This window comes from Triticum aestivum, chromosome 7A, assembly GCF_018294505.1.
Source record: "Triticum aestivum cultivar Chinese Spring chromosome 7A, IWGSC CS RefSeq v2.1, whole genome shotgun sequence".
Lineage (NCBI taxonomy): Eukaryota > Viridiplantae > Streptophyta > Magnoliopsida > Poales > Poaceae > Triticum > Triticum aestivum.
This window is the reverse complement of record NC_057812.1, coordinates 565,898,044-565,916,663: the sequence shown is the minus strand read 5'-3', so window position 1 is coordinate 565,916,663 and position 18,620 is coordinate 565,898,044. Positions and strand designations below refer to the sequence as shown.

General features: G+C 50.2%; 1 protein-coding gene across 1 annotated transcript; it reads left to right on the top strand.

The window, feature by feature from the left end:
• The first annotated feature begins 7,534 nt into the window (after nt 1-7,534).
• Nucleotides 7,535-10,112, top strand: LOC123152127 (beta-glucosidase 38). The gene is made up of 9 exons (XM_044571754.1): nt 7,535-7,756; nt 7,852-7,910; nt 8,004-8,079; nt 8,239-8,310; nt 8,424-8,511; nt 8,608-8,967; nt 9,057-9,268; nt 9,362-9,393; nt 9,505-10,112. Exons 1-9 carry the CDS (start codon nt 7,564-7,566, stop codon nt 9,883-9,885), a joined length of 1,473 nt encoding a protein of 490 aa, XP_044427689.1. The 5' UTR covers nt 7,535-7,563; the 3' UTR covers nt 9,886-10,112.
• The last annotated feature ends 8,508 nt before the right edge of the window (nt 10,113-18,620 follow it).

Below are 18,620 nucleotides of genomic sequence, written 5' to 3'. Positions count from 1 at the left end.
GGGAGTTCAGGATCTAAATAGTACTCCCTCCGCCCCATAATATAAGGTGTTATTACAACCGAATTGCATGGGTCGGAGGGAGAAGAGCATAGAGGAATTGAGCCCAAGCCTTATTAGTTGAGTCGGAGCCAAATCTGCAAGAGCAATGTCATGCAAACAACGCAAAACTCAGACCAATGGATCCACTCCTCATGTCTATTTCCATACACAAATTGCTTTTTTCGCCAACTTGAGCAGCTCTAAATGTATTCATGGAGATCTATATGGCTTCCTTCTTCTCTGCACTTGCATAGGTTTCCGAGCTCCATCAGTGGTTGCACCCGCGTCGTCTCCCCTCATTTTAACTATAGCTATTCCCGAGGTACCCCCGCGTCGTCTCGCGCAGGCGACTCGGGGGCGATTAGGTTTTCCCCCGAGCGCCGCCACCCTCGTCTGCCTCCCCTCGTCGCCGTCACCGGCGGCCTCCGGCCGGCCCGCAGCGGCGGCGGGACCCCTTCCACCTCCTCCTCCGTCCATCCCCGCGTTGGTCCCCCTACCTGCTCGCCTCCTCTCCTCGTCCGGTGGGCTGCTTCCTCTTGGAGCGGTCAGATCTGGATCATGCTGTTGCAGTGCTTGGAGGGGGTCGGTCTGGGATGGGGCCTCGGAGTGGTGCTCGTTGCGGTGGCTGGAGCGGCCGGCTTCGCGCGAGCTGCTCGCCTCTTCGGAGATGGGTGAGCGTGGCCCTTTGGATCTGGGGCGGCGGCCCTTCCGGCGAGACTCCATTGGCTTGACCGGTGCTCGTTGGTGCTGCCGTTCTTCTTCGAACGCGGGGGCGGCAGGTGGCGGCTGTGGTGCGGGCGTCTCAGCGGCGCCCGATCCAGATCTGAAGGCCTCCGTCTACTTCAACCAGGGCTGCCTCCGATGGTCCTGCTTTGGGCGGCCTTTGTCGCCGGAGTTGTACCTGTATGGTGGCTGGAGGTGGGAGGTGGCTCCGGAGAAATCCGAGGCCAGCAGTGCTGGTCACGACGGCGGAGACGCCCGAGGGCGCCATACCCTTCTTGTAGGCAACGTCCAGGTCTCCTCCTTCCCCTCTTCCTTCCACCCAGCTCGTATGCCAGGCGAAAGCCCAAATCCTTGCCGGATCGAGCGACAGCGGCGCTCCGGGCGTCAGCACCCTCTTGAGGGTGTCGTTCGTGGTGAGCTTGGATGGATGTGATGCTTTCGTTGCTTGGCGGTGGATTGGTCTTCAGCAGCCCTGCCGGTCTCGGCGGAGCGGTGCTTCATCCTACTCATTGATGGCGGCGTATCTCGGCGGCGCGGCGCAGTGGAGATTCGGCGTACGATGTGTGGCGATGGACTCGCGCAGGAGGACGAAGCTGTCTGGTGTTGTGGTTGTTGGAAATATGCCCTAGAGGCAATAATAAATTAGTTATTATTATATTTCCTTGTTCATGATAATCATTTATTATCCATGCTAGAATTGTATTGATAGGAAACCCATATACATGTGTGGATACATAGACAACACCATGTCCCTAGTAAGCCTCTAGTTGACTAGCTCGTTGATCAATAGATGGTTACGGTTTCCTGACCATGGACATTGGATGTCATTGATAACGGGATCACATCATTAGAAGAATGATGTGATGGACAAGACCCAATCCTAAGCATAACACAAGATCATGTAGTTCGCATGCTAAAGCTTTTCTAATGTCAAGTATCATTTCCTTAGACCATGAGATTGTGCAACTCCCGGATACCGTAGAAATACTTTGGGTGTGCCAAACGTCACAACGTAACTGGGTGGCTATAAAGGTGCACTACGGGTATCTCCGAAAGTGTCTGTTGGGTTGGCACGAATCGAGACTAGGATTTGTCACTCCGTGTGACGGAGAGGTATCTCTAGGCCCACTCGGTAGGACATCATCATAATGTGCACAAAGTGATCAAGGAGTTGATCACGGGATGATGTGTTACGGAATGAGTAAAGAGACTTGCCGGTAACGAGATTGAACAAGGTATCGGGATACCGACGATCGAATCTCGGGCAAGTACAATACCGCTAGACAAAGGGAATTGTATACGGGATTGATCGAATCCTCGACATCGTGGTTCATCCGATGAGATCATCGTGGAACATGTGGGAACCAACATGGATATCCAGATCCCGCTGTTGGTTATTGACCGGAGGACGTCTCGGTCATGTCTGCATGGTTCCCGAACCCGTAGGGTCTACACACTTAAGGTTCGATGACACTAGGGTTATAAAGGAAGTTTGTATGTGGTTACCGAATGTTGTTCGGAGTCCCGGATGAGATCCCGGATGTCACGAGGAGTTCCGGAATGGTCCGGAGGTAAAGATTTATATATGGGAAGTCCTGTTTTGGTCACCGGAAAAGTTTCGGGTTTTATCGGTAACGTACCGGGACCACCAGGAGGGTCCCGGGGGTCCACCAAATGGGGCCACCGGCCCCGGAGGGCTGCATGGGCCAAGTGTGGGAGGGGACCAGCCCCAGGTGGGCTTGTGGCCCCCCACAAGGGCCCAAGGCGCCTAAGGGGAGGAGGGGGGCAAACCCTAAGGGCAGATGGGCCTTAGGGCCCATGCCTGGTGCGCCTCCCTCTCCCCCTCCCCTTGGCCGCCCCACCAGATGGGATCTGGGCTGGCCGCCGCCCCTTGGGTGGAACCCTGGGTGGGGGCGCAGCCCCCCCTCTCCCCCTATATATAGTGGAGGCAAAGGAGCAGCCCACAGACGAAGTTTCTTCTCTTGTTGGCGCAGCCCTACCTCTCTTTCTCCTCATATCTCGCGGTGCTTGGCGAAGCCCTGCTGGATCATCATGCTCCTCCACCACCACCACGCCGTTGTGCTGCTGCTGGATGGAGTCTTCCTCAACCTCTCCCTCTCTCCTTGCTGGATCAAGGCATGGGAGACGTCACCGGGCTGTACGTGTGTTGAACGCGGAGGTGCCGTCCGTTCGGCACTAGGATCTCCGGTGATTTGGATTACGACGAGTACGACCCCTTCAACCCCGTTCTCTTGAACGCTTCCGCTTAGCGATCTACAAGGGTATGTAGATGCACTCTCCTTCCCCTCGTTGCTGGTTTCTCCATAGATAGATCTTGGTGACACGTAGGAAAATTTTGAATTTCTGCTACGTTCCCCATCAGTGGTGACGTCGATGGTTGAGTGGCCAGACAAGGTAGAAGCTTCAATTTGATCTGAAGACGGACCTGTGGAAGATGGCGGCGACGACACGAGTGCGTCTGACCGAATTGTGCCCCAGACCCGGTATGTGGCTCGGCTGGGGCTTCCGAATGTGTTTCGGCTTCCGGCTTTTGATGTTAGGCTTAGGTGAGTGGTCTGGGTAGTGGCCCAGCTAGCACCCCTTCATCATTTTGGATAGGAGTAGCGGCATATGTTGCCAAGATGGTGGATTCAGGCACATTGTTGTTATACATTGTAAGGTCCTCAAGAATAATCAATAAAGTGGCCGTATGCATCTCCCAGATGCAAAGGCCGGGGGTCATCCTCCTTTTCTAAAAAAATCGGTGGTTGCACCCAACCCACCCTCCGCTGCACCTCGAGCACTGTTGCACCGGACCTGAGTATCACCGCTCCTCTCCGAGCTCCATCCCCGTGTTGACGCTCAAAAGTGGCCCAAGGAACACCAAAGAAAGGAGCACAAAAGGGCTTGAGCCTACGGAACGGTTCACTCCTGGACGTCACTCCACAGGCGATGCCAGGAGCCAACCCTAGAGCCGCCGCCAGCCACCGTCCACTACGGCCTTCCCTGGCGCCACTGATGCTGGCCTCTGCCGTGCTGGCGGCAGGACCCATCTCCGAAGGAGGTGGGGCTCCCCCGGGCACGGTGCAGAAGGTGGAGGTTGGCCCGTGTGCGGCGGCACCGACAGGGAAAAGGATGGAAGGGCAGTGAACCTAGCGGTCTTGTCCCGTCCAACTCATCATTCTTCCTGCTGCCGGTGTTCCTTGACCTGTCCGCCTACGAATTTTAGACTCCTCCGTCGGAGGTCTTCACGGATTGGTGCATGGCACTCCTAGACTTCTGCACTGGATAGGATCTGGTTGTGCGCGTTTGGAAACATAAACCTGTGCGGCTTCAAGGGGGGTGCATCATGAAGCTCTGCTCTGTCGACGCCTTGGGGTATGTGGACATCGGCATCTATCATGCGATCTCCACGGTGTTGACAGATGTGGTGAATGTCAAGGTGGCTATAATTGGAGGACTAGAAGGTCTCAATGACTCAAGTCAGTTCAAGATGGCAAATAGTGGAGGAAGTGAGGTCTTGGATGCCATGAAGACAATACTTCACATGCTGTTATGCGGGCATGGTTCAGCTGTGGGACAATGCTCGTCCAAACCGCACGCGTGATGCTTGTGAGCGTGGCGATTGGTGCTTTGCAGCAGCGGCCTCGGCAAGTGGGTGTGGCAGCACTAAGGGACTTCAATTTTTGTGGTACTCCTTGAGTACCGAGTCTTGATTTCTAGGGTGAAAACCCTAGGTCTGACCTTCTTTGGTTGTACCTGGCAAACGGCGATCGCTCCCTCGTTGAAGGCATTGTCTGGAAGTCTCTGACTTTCTCTTGGATGAAAACTTAAGATCTGTTGATGGGCGACGACGACGCTTATTCACGGTTCCCTTCCTGAAGGTGTCACTTTTGAAGAATCTCTCTTCTATCTTTTTGGATGTGTGCATCCGTGATGTCTCGACTAGTTCTTGACATTATGTTGGTGCAGGGGCTTCGTGTAATTGATATCTTTGGTATTAATATCTTCCCTTTGTCGATTTTTTTGGATAAACCTCTCTAAGAAGACAGAGGCCCCGTGGAGGGAGGTGTTTTGGTCAGCTATTCCAGGTCTTCTCCTCCTACGTAGAAAGTTGTTGATGAAAGACCTAGGGGTAAAATGACAAGGAGGAGCTCGTGTGCAGTAATCTCAAAGGCAAGACAGTGCTATTAATGATTCGGGAGGTAATGCGATATCTGGTCATGTAGATGAGGTCATATCCATTCAATAAGAGTTAGACATGAACTTGCTACCTGGAAAAGAAGCCAGACAAAAAAATTTGGACAAGCATCTTCTGAGAAGAAAAGCGCAACCGCAAGAGCAAAATGATACAAAAAAAATCAAAAATAGGAGATTTAATATGATTCTAGAAAAATAGTAGAACATATCCATTATTAATCTTAGAGTGGTCCCACTTGTGTGGCCTAATCAGTGAGTGCCTGTAAAAAAAGAAACATGTGTGTCGCTCCTAAGACGGCGGCTTGGACGAACCCTAGTGCTGCCTCTCCACTCCCCTCGCCACTATTGGGTGACGTCGTCAGGCAAAGCCCGTGCAATGGCCGACGGCGATAGGCCTCTTCCTCTCGCGCAACGAGGGGCCCGGCTTGTGCGGTGCATCGGCCCTGGATGGTGGGCTCTACTGGCGGCGGGCGGCGACCCCGAGACCTGGCGGCTGCAAGGGCAGCACGGTGGCCGGATCCGACGACTCATGATGGTTGCGGGACTTGGATCAAGGCGGCGGTGCATGGCACGGATTTGGCATGGGGATGCGTTTGACTAGTGGCGGCGTGGTCTATGGTAGTGGCGCGAGAGCCCTTGTGTGCTTGTTAGGTAGGCAACTTGATGATGTGCCTTCGAGCAGCGCGAGCCATCTTTCTCGTTGGTTGGGGAGCACAACGATCAGTATCCATGGGTGGCACAACGGTTGGAGGATCTGCAGGGGCAACATGGGACGCGACTTGGGGACCCGTCATCTTATCCTAGGTTAGCAGAGTTCCAGTGGGGCTCCTAGGACCTAGGGCGACAAACATTGAGGGTGTGCCCTCGGTCGCATCTGGAGCTGCTAGATCTGGCCTGGTGGAGGCCCGCTGCCCTGGCTATGTGACGTGTCGCACGGCTTCGGTGACAACGTACGGGCTGGTGGCGCGTAGGCATGTTGTTGGGTGTAGCCGGCAAGCCCCATCCCCGGCCGCATCATTGGTTTGGTGCTAGATCTAGATGCGATCAAGCCCCACTTGTCGGCAATCCCCTCGTCACGTGGGCCTGCGGTCCAGCCCCATGCTAGTGATGTTCATGCCTACGTGCAACCTTGGTGGCGATCTTGTGGTCTGGCGGGAGGGGGACGGGGGTTGGGATGCCGGGGTGACGCCCTGGATGGTGAGGTTGAACAGGTGGCTCCATGGTGGCACGTGGTGGCGTCTCCTCTTGCCTATGTGGGTAGCAAGGGGAGGGGTGACAGGTGCCCATGGTGTCGTCATGGCTTCGGCGATGGCGATCCCATGATCTGGAATTGGAGTCATCGCATGGTGCCCCAACCCTCATGGGTTAGGCCGACCTTGAGTCCACGGCTGGCACTTGTGTGGGTCCGAGCGAAAGCTCTGCGCTCCTGTGTCGACAATGGCGGCACCTACGGGTGTTGCTAGCCCCCCCCCCCCATGCCATGGGTCCGGGGTGAAAATCCTAGTCCGTCTCTCATGCTTGACGACGATGGTGCTTTGTGTCATCACCCTCTTGAGGGCATCGTCGCAGACCCCGGCCCCTCTAGGTTGCAGATGGCCTATGACGCCGGGTTTGCCTTTTCCCTGGCATAGTGCGTCTTCGTCTCTAACAAGGGTTGGATCTGATGATCTCCTATATTATAGACATGCCCATGTTGTCTCCGTTCTAGGTCCTTGATGCCTCATTGCAGGAGCTACTCTCCATGGCCCGAGGCGAGGGTACTGTGTTAACGGTGTGTCATCCCTTTGCGAAGATGGCTCCGTGTGTTTGGTTCCTCGGTGTCTGGCGGTTTCTCATGACGGCATGGCTCCGGTCTTGTTTCCGTAGTCGTGGATGTAGTTTGTTAGGGGTGGCCCCTCCTGTTTTTCATCTTTGGTGTTTGGTTAGTGGCACTTGTGCCACTCACCGAGTGCCATTTTGTTTTTTTCGACATGCTTGTACGATGGTTTACTCATCATTTTGTATCGATTTGGTCGGTTGTGCGGCCTGTGCATTTATATATAAACGAGTGGGTGCGGAGGGAAGCAAAACCTATTTCGTATGTAGACTCAGAGTGGTGGTAAGAGGAAAACACTTGGTTAATGGACCTTGCCATTCAATTTTGATTTTCCATAGTACACAATTTGGGGTTAGAAACACCAGTTTCAATCATGAATTTTGAAATGTTTGTAAATGTACTACTCTTAAATCGTAATTACCAGTATTTTTTTCCTATAACTTTTTTTGAGGGTTTTTTTTTCCTATAACTGTTTTGTTATGTTATACGCATGAGGGTCACATTTTCACCTGCTCCGCCCACGTCAAAATTGTGGAGTGTATGAAACAAAGACTTATACAGATGATCGAGTAGAAGAAGTCAAAGGAGCAAGGCTAGGATGCATGCGTGGGAGCTGCCCGCGCGTACAAGAGAGAAACAGTCCCACGGTGTGCCACCGTTTGTGCCAGAGAATGGCGCTGCTGCCTGCATGCTGCCCCCTCGATCTCTCCTCCCCACTCTCCATATATGGCCTCCCTCCCCGATCAGACCATCGACCTACCACACTCGCCACTGCCCTCTCCACTATGGAGCTCCTCCGCGCGGTCGTCCTGCTCTCCCTGGCGCTCCTGGCCAACGGCCGGGACACCGACCTCTCCCGGGACAGCTTCCCCAAGGGCTTCGTGTTCGGCACCGCCTCGTCGGCGTACCAGGTGGAGGGCAACTCCCTCAAGTACGGCCGCGGGCCCTGCATCTGGGACACCTTCCTCAAGTATCCAGGTCTGGATCCATGGTGACATGGCGTCTCTGAACCAAGCCTTGCATGCGTGTGTGTGTGGCGACTCCTGAACTGAATGTGTGTTCTTGCGCCGTAGGTGCCACTCCCGACAACGCCACCGCCAACGTGACCGTCGACGAGTACCATCGCTACATGGTCAGTGATGGGGAGAAAACACTGATTTTCATTGTTCTTGCAAGTGGTTTCCGGTCGTGATCTGTTTGGGTTTTTGGTGGTGGTTTCCTTCAGGACGATGTGGACAACATGGTCAGGGTGGGCTTCGACGCCTACCGCTTCTCCATCTCCTGGTCGCGTATCTTCCCCAGTACGTCTCTCTTACGTGGTCGCACATTTCCTTCAGTCCCGTGATGCGTCTTCTTCTTCTTCTTCTTCTTCTTCTTCTTCTTCTTCTTCTTCTTCTTCTTCTTCTTCTTCTTCTTCTTCTTCTTCTTCTTCCTCTGAAACTCTTGACGAAAAAATGCAGATGGGATCGGGAGGATCAACAAAGACGGCGTGGACTACTACCACAGGCTCATCGACTACATGCTTGCCAACAGTACGATCCACCCATCCACCTCTGCGTTTCTCGAACTACTCACGACTCCGTTGGAATCTCTCTGTTGAACAACTGACGATTCCTTCTCTGCATGACGTTTCCCCATTGATCAGATATCACTCCGTACGTCGTGCTCTACCACTACGACCTGCCGGAGGTCCTCAACAACCAGTACAACGGCTGGCTCAGCCCCAGGGTCGTGTGAGTGTCCTGCAAAACCCTGCAGCATAAGCACACATGTACTAGTATGTGTGATCTCTGCTTGATTCCAACGACTCGCCGCGCATTTTCTCGCAGGCCCGACTTCACGGCTTTCGCCGACTTCTGCTTCAAGACGTACGGCGACCGGGTGAAGAACTGGTTCACCATCAACGAGCCGCGGATGATGGCCTGGCACGGCTACGGCGACGGCTTCTTCGCGCCCGGCAGGTGCACCGGCTGCCGGTTCGGCGGCAACTCCGCCACGGAGCCCTACATCGCCGGCCACCACCTCCTCCTCGCGCACGCCGCCGCCGTCAAGGTGTACCGCGACAAGTACCAGCGCAGGCAGAACGGCACCATCGGCATCCTCCTGGACTTCGTGTGGTACGAGCCGCTGACCTACACCGTGGAGGACGAGTACGCGGCGCACAGGGCGAGGGAGTTCACCCTTGGCTGGTGAGGAACCACGCACGCATCTCACGGCGGCCGGCGACGACCGGACTTGACTGAAACTGAGCTGAGCTGAGCTGAGTTGAACTTGGCAGGTACATGCACCCGATCACCTTCGGCCACTACCCGGAGACGATGCAGAAGCTGGTGGGGACGAGGCTGCCCAACTTCACGGCGGAGCAGAGCAAGCTGCTGCAGGGCTCGGCGGACATCATCGGGATCAACCACTACACCACCTACTACGTCAGGCACCACGAGAACCTGACGCGCATGAGCTACGCCACGGACTGGCAGGCCGAGCTTCTCTGTACGTCCGGTTAACCGAAACCCCACCCCACATGAATTGCTCCTCGCTCGTCCGCCTGTCTTAACACGTCTGATCATCTGCCTGTCCTTTCAGTCGAGCGCAACGGCGTGCCGATCGGAAGACAGGTAACGATCCTCAAATCTGACCACCAAAGAAACAAGGGTTGGACGGCAGAGCTGTAGTTGTAAATGACGCAAGAATTCGTGATTCATGAATGAACGCATTATTGCATTCAGGCGTTCTCGAAGTGGCTGTACGTGGTGCCCTGGGGGTTCTACAAGGCGGTGATGCACGTGAAGAACAAGTTCAGGGACCCCTTGATCCTCATCGGCGAGAACGGGATCGACCAGTCGGGCAGCGACACGCTGCCGCACGCGCTCTACGACACCTTCAGGATCGACTACTTCGACCAGTACCTCCACGAGCTGAAGCGCGCCATCGCCGACGGCGCCAGGGTGACGGGCTACTTCGCGTGGTCGTTGCTGGACAACTTCGAGTGGCGGATGGGCTTCACCTCCAAGTTCGGCCTCGTCTACGTCGACCGCAAGACCTTCACCCGGTACCCCAAGGACTCCACGCGCTGGTTCCGGAAGGTGATCAAGAGCGAGGAGTACTGAAGAGTCGGGCGGATCGTTCGTTGTTCGTCCTAGCCTCCTAGGTAGCAGAGATTGTTTTTTTCTTCTTCTTTATAAAAAGAAGTGGTGCCAGATGGTTGAATAAGATGTCTTGTAGTTCAGTTTTGGTTGGATGAATAAGATGTCTTGTAATAGTTCAGATCAAAGAGGGTTCCTCAACTGTAGTTTCGGCTCTGGATAAGTAAGGTTGATATCCGGTTCTAAATTTATCGTGTTGCTGCCATGTAAATTTTGCACGTCCGCGCGATATAGATCGAGATTTTTTCAACAGGGGGGCAGACGAAAACACGAATTCAAAACACCGAAGATGCACGGTCAAAATTTTAGGAGAAACTTACAATCTGTTCATAATCAATCATGGTGATCCAGAGCGTAAAGGTGTGCGGGTAGGCCCCATCAATCTCTAATCTCATGTTTGCAGATGACTAACTGATCCTTATGAAAGCAAATATGGAGAATGCCCAAACTTCAAAGAGAACCCTGGACTTGTATTGTGGTGCATCCGGACAATTGATGCGTTTGGATAAATCTAGTGTTTTCTTTAGTCCCAACAATAATGGTTATTTTTTTTAGAATACGCACGAGTATGCGTATCATGCATTAAAGACACTAAGTCCACCGAGTGGCTGCACTGCTAGCGCTAATTACTAGTCGTCACCCACCTAGCCAGAGACCCAAGGAAAGACGACTTGTCTCCTTTAAACAGGCCTGCTAGCTTCCACGCTCTACCCTCACTCTCAACTCTCTCAATTACAAGCTTCACCGATGGTGCTACGCCGTCAAAGACAATTGCATTGCGATGCTTCCAAAGCTCCCACATAACCAACGAGAGGATCGTCCACACATCCTTGTCACGAAGATAAGAATCATGATGAGAGTTGCACCACCGAACTACTTGATGTTCCACCGTTGGCGTCCACTCCGGTTTCCCAATCGCCGTTAGGACTGCATGCCACATCGTTCTCGCATGTACGCATGTCAGCATGATATGATTCAATGTTTCATCGGCTTGGTCGCAGAAAGGGCATGATGCCTTGTGTGGTAGGCCTCGTCGGGCAAGGCGATCGGATGTCCAACATATGTTCCTACCGGCAAGCCAGACAAAGAAACGACATTGTAGAGGTGCCTTTGACTTCCATGCCGTGTCCGCGTATGGTGCAACTTCCCGGCCCCAGAACTTGTTGGGGAACGCAATATTTCAAAAAAAAAATCTTACGATCACGCAAGATCTATCTAGGAGATGCATAGCAACGATAGGGGGAGAGTGTGTCCACGTACCCTCGTAGACCGAAAGCGGAAGCATTAGCTTAACGTGGTTGATGTAGTCAAACATCTTCGCGATCCAACTGATCAAGCACCGGACGTACGGCACCACCGAGTTCAGCACACGTTCAACTCGATGACGTCCCTCGAACTCTTGATCCAGCAGAGGATCGAGGGAGAGTTTCGTCAGCACGACGGCATGGTGACGGTGATGGTGAAGTGATCCGCGCAGGGCTTCACCTAAGCACTACGTGAATATGACCGGAGGCGTAAACTGTGGAGGGGGGCACCGCACACGGCTAACAATGTTTGTTGTGTGTTCTAGGCGCCCCCTCCCCACATATATATATATATAGGTGGGAGGGGGAGGGGGACAGCCACGGGGTGCCCGAAGTAGGAGGAATCCTACTTGGGGGCCTCCTCCAATTCGGCCACCCCCTTTCCTTGTCTTCGGAGGGGGGAAGGAAAGAGGGGAGAGGGGAAAGGAAGGGGGAATCCTATTCCGTCTATTTCCTTTCCTCCTCCCCTTTTTCTTTCTCCACTTAGATCAGCCTATATGGGGGCGCACCAGCCCACAAGGGGCTGGTCTGTCCCTCCCAATAAGGCCCATATCTTTGCCGGGGGGGGGGGGGTGTGTGCCCGGAACCCCTTCTGGTGACCCGATACATTTCCGGTACCCTCAGAACACTTCCGGTGTCTGAATACTATTGTCCTATATATGAATCTTTACCTCTCGACCATTTCGAGACTCCTCATCATGTCCGTGATCTCATCCGGGAATCTAAACAACATTCGGTCACCAAATCACATAACTCATAATACAAATTGTCATTGAACTTTAAGCATGCGGACCCTACGGGTTCGAGAACTACATAGACATGACCGAGACACATCTCCGGGCAATAACCAATAGCGGAACCTGGTGTTGGAAATATGCACTAGAGGCAATAATAAATTAGTTATTATTATATTTCCTTGTTCATGATAATCGTTTATTATCCATGCTTGAATTGTATTGATAGGAAACTCAGATACATGTGTGGATACATAGACAACACCATGTCCCTAGTAAGCCTCTATTTGACTAGCTCGTTGATCAATAGATGGTTATGGTTTCCTGACCATGGACATTGGATGTCATTGATAACGGGATCACATCATTAGAAGAATGATGTGATGGACAAGACCCAATCCTAAGCATAGCACAAGATCGTGTAGTTCGCATGCTAAAGCTTTTCTAATGTCAAGTATCATTTCCTTAGATCATGAGATTGTGCAACTCCCGGATACCGTAGGAATACTTTGGGTGTGCCAAACGTCACAACGTAACTGGGTGGCTATAAAGGTGCACTACAGGTATCTCCAAAAGTGTCTGTTGGGTTGGTACGAATCAAGACTGGGATTTGTCACTCCGTGTGACGGAGAGGTATCTCTGGGCCCACTCGGTAGGACATCATCATAATGTGCACAATGTGATCAAGGAGTTGATCATGGGATGATGTGTTACGGAACGAGTAAAGAGACTTGCCGGTAACGAGATTAAACAAGGTATCGCGATACCAACGATCGAATCTCGGGCAAGTACAATACCGCTAGACAAAGGGAATTGTATACGGGATTGATCGAATCCTCGACATCATGGTTCATCCGATGAGATCATCGTGGAACATGTGGGAACCAGATCCCGCTGTTGGTTATTGACCGGAGGACGTCTCGATCATGTCTGCATGGTTCCCGAACCCGTAGGGTCTACACACTTAAGGTTCGATGACGCTAGGGTTATAAAGGAAGTTTGTATGTGGTTACCGAATGTTGTTCGGAGTCTCGTATGAGATCCCGAACGTCACGAGGAGTTCCGGAATGGTCCGGAGGTAAAGATTTATATATGGGAAGTCCTGTTTTGGTCACCGGAGAAGTTTCGGGTTTTATCGGTAACGTACCGGGACCACCAGGAGGGTCCCGGGGGTCCACCAAGTGGGGCCACCGGCCCTGGAGGGCTGCATGGGCCAAGTGTGGGAGGGGACCAGCCCCAGGTCGGCTGGTGCGCCCCCCACAAGGGCCCAAGGTGCCTAAGGGGAGGAGGGCGGCAAACCCTAAGGGCAGATGGGCCTTAGGGCCCATGCCTGGTGCGCCTCCCTCTCCCCCTCCCCTTGGCCGCCCCACCAGATGGGATCTGGGCTGGCCGCCGCCCCTAGGGTGGAACCCTAGGTGGGGGCGCAGCCCCCCCTCTCCCCCTATATATAGTGGAGGCAAAGGAGCAGCCCACAGAGACGAGAAGTTTCTTCTCTTGTTGGCGCAACCCTACCTCTCTTTCTCCTCATATCTCGCGGTGCTTGGCGAAGCCCTGCTAGATCACCATGCTCCTCCAGCACCACCACGCCGTTGTGCTGCTGCTGGATGGAGTCTTCCTCAACCTCTCCCTCTCTCCTTGCTGGATCAAGGCATGGGAGACGTCACCGGGCTGTACGTGTGTTGAACGCGAAGGTGTCGTCCGTTCGGCACTGGGATCTCCGGTGATTTGGATTACGACGAGTACGACTCCTTCAACCCCGTTCTCTTGAACGCTTCCGCTTAGCGATCTACAAGGGTATGTAGATGCACTCTCCTTCCCCTCGTTGCTGGTTTCTCCATAGATAGATCTTGGTGACACGTAGGAAAATTTTGAATTTCTGCTACGTTCCCCAATAGTGGCATCATGAGCTAGGTCTATGCGTAGTTTCTATGCACGAGTAGAACACAAAGTAGTTGTGGGCGTTGATTTTGTTCAATATGTTTACCGTTACTAGTCCAATCTTGATTCGGCGGCATTGTGGGATGAAGCGGCCCGGACCGACCTTACACGTACTCTTACGTGAGACTGGTTCCACCGACTGACATGCACTAGTTGCATAAGGTGGCTAGCGGGTGTTGTCTCTCTCACTTTAGTCGGATCGGATTCGATGAAAAGGGTCCTTATGAAGGGTAAATAGCAATTGGCATATCACATTGTGGTTTTTGCATAGGTAAGAAACGTTCTTGCTAGAAACCCATAGCAGCCACGTAAAAAAAACTTGCAACAACAATTAGAGGACGTCTAACTTGTTTTTGCAGCAAGTGTTTTGTGATGTGATATGGCCAAAGGATGTGATGAATGATATATGTGATGTATGAGATGATCATGTTCTTGTAATAGGAATCACGACTTGCATGTCGATGAGTATGACAACCAGCAGGAGCCATAGGAGTTGTCTTAATTTATTTATGACCTGCGTGTCAATATAAACATCATGTAATTACTTTACTTTATTGCTAACCGTTAGCTGTAGTAGTAGAAGTAATAGTTGGCGAGACAACTTCATGAAGACACGATGATGGAGATCATGATGATGGAGATCATGGTGTCATGCCGGTGACAACGATGATCATGGAGCCCCGAAGATGGAGATCAAAAGGAGCAAAATGATATTGGCCATATCATGTCACTTTTTGATTGCATGTGATGTTTATCATGTTTGTGCATCTTATTTGCTTAGAACGATGGTAGTAAATAAGATGATCCCTCATTAAAATTTCAAGAAAGTGTTCCCCCTAACTGTGCACCGTTGCGAAAGTTCGTCGTTCGAAGCACCACGTGATGATCGGGTGTGATAGATCCTTACGTTCGAATACAACGGGTGTTGACGAGCCTAGCATGTACAGACATGGCCTCGGAACACAAGAGACCGAAAGGTCGAGCATGAGTCGTATGGTAGATACGATCAACATGAAGATGTTCACCGATGATGACTAGTCCGTCTCACATGATGATCGGACACGGCTTAGTTGACTCGGATCATGTAATCACTTAGATGACTAGAGGGATGTCTATCTGAGTGGGAGTTCATAAGATGAACTTGTTTATCCTGAACATAGTCAAAAGGATTTTGCAAATTATGTCATAGCTCGCGCTTTAGTTCTACTGTTTAGATATGTTCCTAGAGAAAAAAATTAGTTGAAAGTTGATAGTAGCAATTATGCAGACAGTAGAAGGCTTATGTCCTTAATGCACCGCTCAGTGTGCTGAACCTCGAACGTCGTCTGTGGATGTTGTGAACATCTGACATACACATTTTGATAACTACGTGATAGTTCAGTTAAACGGTTTAGAGATGAGGCACCGAAGACGTTTTAAAACGTCACGAAACATATGAGATGTTTCGAGGGCTGAAATTGGGATTTCAGGCTCGTGCCCACGTCAAGAGGTATAAGACCTCCGACGATTTTCTTAGCCTGCAAACTAAGGGAGAAAAGCTCAATTGTTGAGCTTGTGCTCAGATTGTTTGAGTACAACAATCGCTTGAATCGAGTGGGAGTTGATCTTCCAGATGAAATAGTGATGGTTCTCCGAAGTCATTACCACCAAGTTGCTAGAGCTTCATGATGAACTATAATATATCAGGGACGTATATGATGATCCTTGAGATATTCGCGATGTTTGACACCACAAAAGTAGAAATCAAGAAGGAGCATCAATTGTTGATGGTTGGTGAAACCACTAGTTTCAAGAAGGGCAAGGGCAAGAAGGGATACTTCATGAAACGGCAAATCAGCTGCTGTTCTAGTGAAGAAACCCAAAGTTGAACCCAAGCCCGAGACTAAGTGCTTCTGTAATAAGGGGAACAGTCACTGAAGCAGAACCACCCTAGATACTTGGTAGATGAGAAGGCTGGCAAGGTCGACAGAAGTATATTGGATATGCATTATAATGTGTACTTTACTAGTACTCCTAGTAGCACCAGGGTATTAGATACCGGTTCGGTTGCTAAGTGTTAGTAACTCGAAACAAAAGGCTACGGAATAAACGGAGACTAGCTAAAAGGTGAGATGACGATATGTGTTGGAAGTATTTCCAAGGTTGATCAAACATCGCACGCTCCCTCTACCATCGAGATTGGTGTTTGCGTTGAGCATAGACATGATTGGATTATGTCTATTGCAATACGGTTATTCATTTAAGGAGAATAATGGTTACTCTGTTTATTTGAATAATACCTTCAATGGTCTTGCACCTAAAATGAATGTTTTTTTTGAATCTCGATTGTAGTGATGCACATGTTCATGCCAAAAGATATAAGATAGTAATGATAGTACCACCTACTTGTGGCACTGCCACGTAAGTCATATCGGTATAAAACGCATGAAGAAGCTCCATGTTGATGGATCTTTGGGCTCACTCGTTTTTGAAAAAAAAATTGAGACATGCGAACCATGTCTATTGGTGTATATGCATGAAGAAACTCCATGCAAATGGACCGTTTGGACTCACTTGATTTTGAATCACTTGAGACATGCAAATCATACCACATGGGCAAGATGACTGAAAGCCTCGTTTTTAGTAAAATGGAACTAGAAAGCAACTTGTTGGAAGTAATACATTTTGATGTGTGCAGTGCAACGAGTGCTGAGGCGTGTAGTGGATATCGTTATGTTCTTACTTCACAGATGATTTGAGTAGATGTTGAGTACATTTACTTGATGAATCACGAGTTTGAATTATTGAAAGGTTCAAGTAATTTCAGGGAGAAGTTGAAAGATCGTCGTGACAAGAGGATAAAATATCTATGATATGATCATAGAGATGAATATCTGAATTACGAGTTTGGCACAGAATTAAGACATTGTGGAAATTGTTTCACAACTAATACAGCCTGGAACACCATAGTGTGATGGTGTGTCCGAACATCATAACTGCACCCTATTGGATATGATGCATACCATGATGTCTCTTATCGAATTACCACGATAGTTTATGGGTTAGGCATTAGAGACAACCACATTCACTTTAAATAGGGCACCACGTAATTCCGATGAGATGACACCGTATGAACTATGGTTTAGAGAAACCTAAGCTGTCATTTCTTAAAAGTTTGGGGCTGTGACGCTTATGTGAAAAAGTTTCAGGCTGATAAGCTCGAACCCAAAGCGGATAAATGCATCTTCATAGGACACCCAAAACAGTTGGGTATACCTCCTGTCTTAGATTCGAAAGCAATAAGGGATTGTTTCTAGAATCGGGTCCTTTCTCGAGGAAAAGTTTCTCTCGAAAGAATTGAGTGGGAGGATGGTGGAGACTTGATGAGGTTATTGAACCGTCTCTTCAACTAGTGTGTGGCAGGGCATAGGGAGTTGTTCCTGTGCCACCTACACCAATTGAAGTGGAAGCTTATGATAGTGATCATGAAACTTCAGATCAAGTCACTACCAAACCTCGTAGGACAATAAGGATGTGTACTACTTCAGAGTGGTACGTAATCCTGTCTTGGAAGTCATGTTGCTAGACAACAATGAACCTACGAGCTATGGAGAAGCGATGGTGGGCCCGGATTCCGATAAATGGCTCGAGGACATAAAATTCGAGAGAGGATCCATGTATGAAAACAAAGTGTAGACTTTGGCAGAACGGCTCGATGGTCGTAAGGCTGTTGAGTACAGATGGATTTTAAAAGGAAGACGGACAATGATGGTAAATGTTACCATTAAGAAAGCTCGACTTGTCGTTAAGATGTTTCCCGACAAGTTCAAGGAGTTGACTACGATGAGACTTTCTCACTCATAGCGATGCTAAGAGTCTGTTGGAATTATATTAGCGATTACTGCATTATTTATGAAATCTTGCAGATAGGATGTAAAAAACCATTGTTTCCTTGACGATTTTCTTGAGGAAAGGTTGTATGTGATACAACCGGAAGGTTTTGTCAATCCTGAAAGATGCTAACAAGTATGCAAAGCTCCAGCAATCCTTCTAAGGACTGGAGTAAGCATCTCGGAGTTGGAATGTATGCTTTGATGAGATGATCAAAGTTTTGGGTGTATACAAAGTTTATGAGAAACTTGTATTTCCAAAGAAGTGAGTGGGAGCACTATAGAATTTTCGATGAGTATATGTTGTTAACATATTGTTGATCGGAAATGATTTCTGGAAAGCATGCAGAGTTATTTGAAAAGTGTTTTCAATGGAAAACCTGGATTAGGCTACTTGAGTATTGAGCATTAAGATCTATAAGGATAGATCAAAACGCTTAATAGTACTTTCAAATGAATACATACCGTGACAAGATTTTGAAGGAGTTCAAAATGGATCGGCAAAGAAGGAGTTCTTGGCTGTGTTATAAGGTGTGAACATTGAGTAAGACTCGAAACCTGACCGCGGCAGAATAGAGAGAAAGGACGAAGGTCGTCCCCTATGCTTTAGACGTAGGCTCTACAGTATGCTATGTTGTGTACCGCACCTGAAGTGTGCCTTGCCATGAGTCAGTCAAGGGGTACAAGAGTGATCCAAGAATGGATCACAGGACAGCGGTCAAAGTTATCCTTAGTAACTAGTGGACTAAGGAATTTTCTCGATTATGGAGGTGGTAAAAGAGTTCGTCTTAAAGGGTTACACCGATGCAAACTTTGACACTAATCCAGATTATTCTGAGTAGCAAACAACATTC

What these genes read in the sequence shown, in the direction of transcription:
- LOC123152127 (XM_044571754.1), top strand. Translation starts at nt 7,564, where the DNA reads ATGGAGCTCCTCCGCGCGGTCGTCCTGCTCTCCCTGGCGCTCCTGGCC. An exon ending in CTGGTCGCGTATCTTCCCCA is followed by an intron (nt 8,080 to 8,238) that starts GTACGTCTCTCT and finishes GAAAAAATGCAG; the next exon opens with ATGGGATCGGGAGGATCAAC. An exon ending in TGGCTCAGCCCCAGGGTCGT is followed by an intron (nt 8,512 to 8,607) that starts GTGAGTGTCCTG and finishes ATTTTCTCGCAG; the next exon opens with GCCCGACTTCACGGCTTTCG.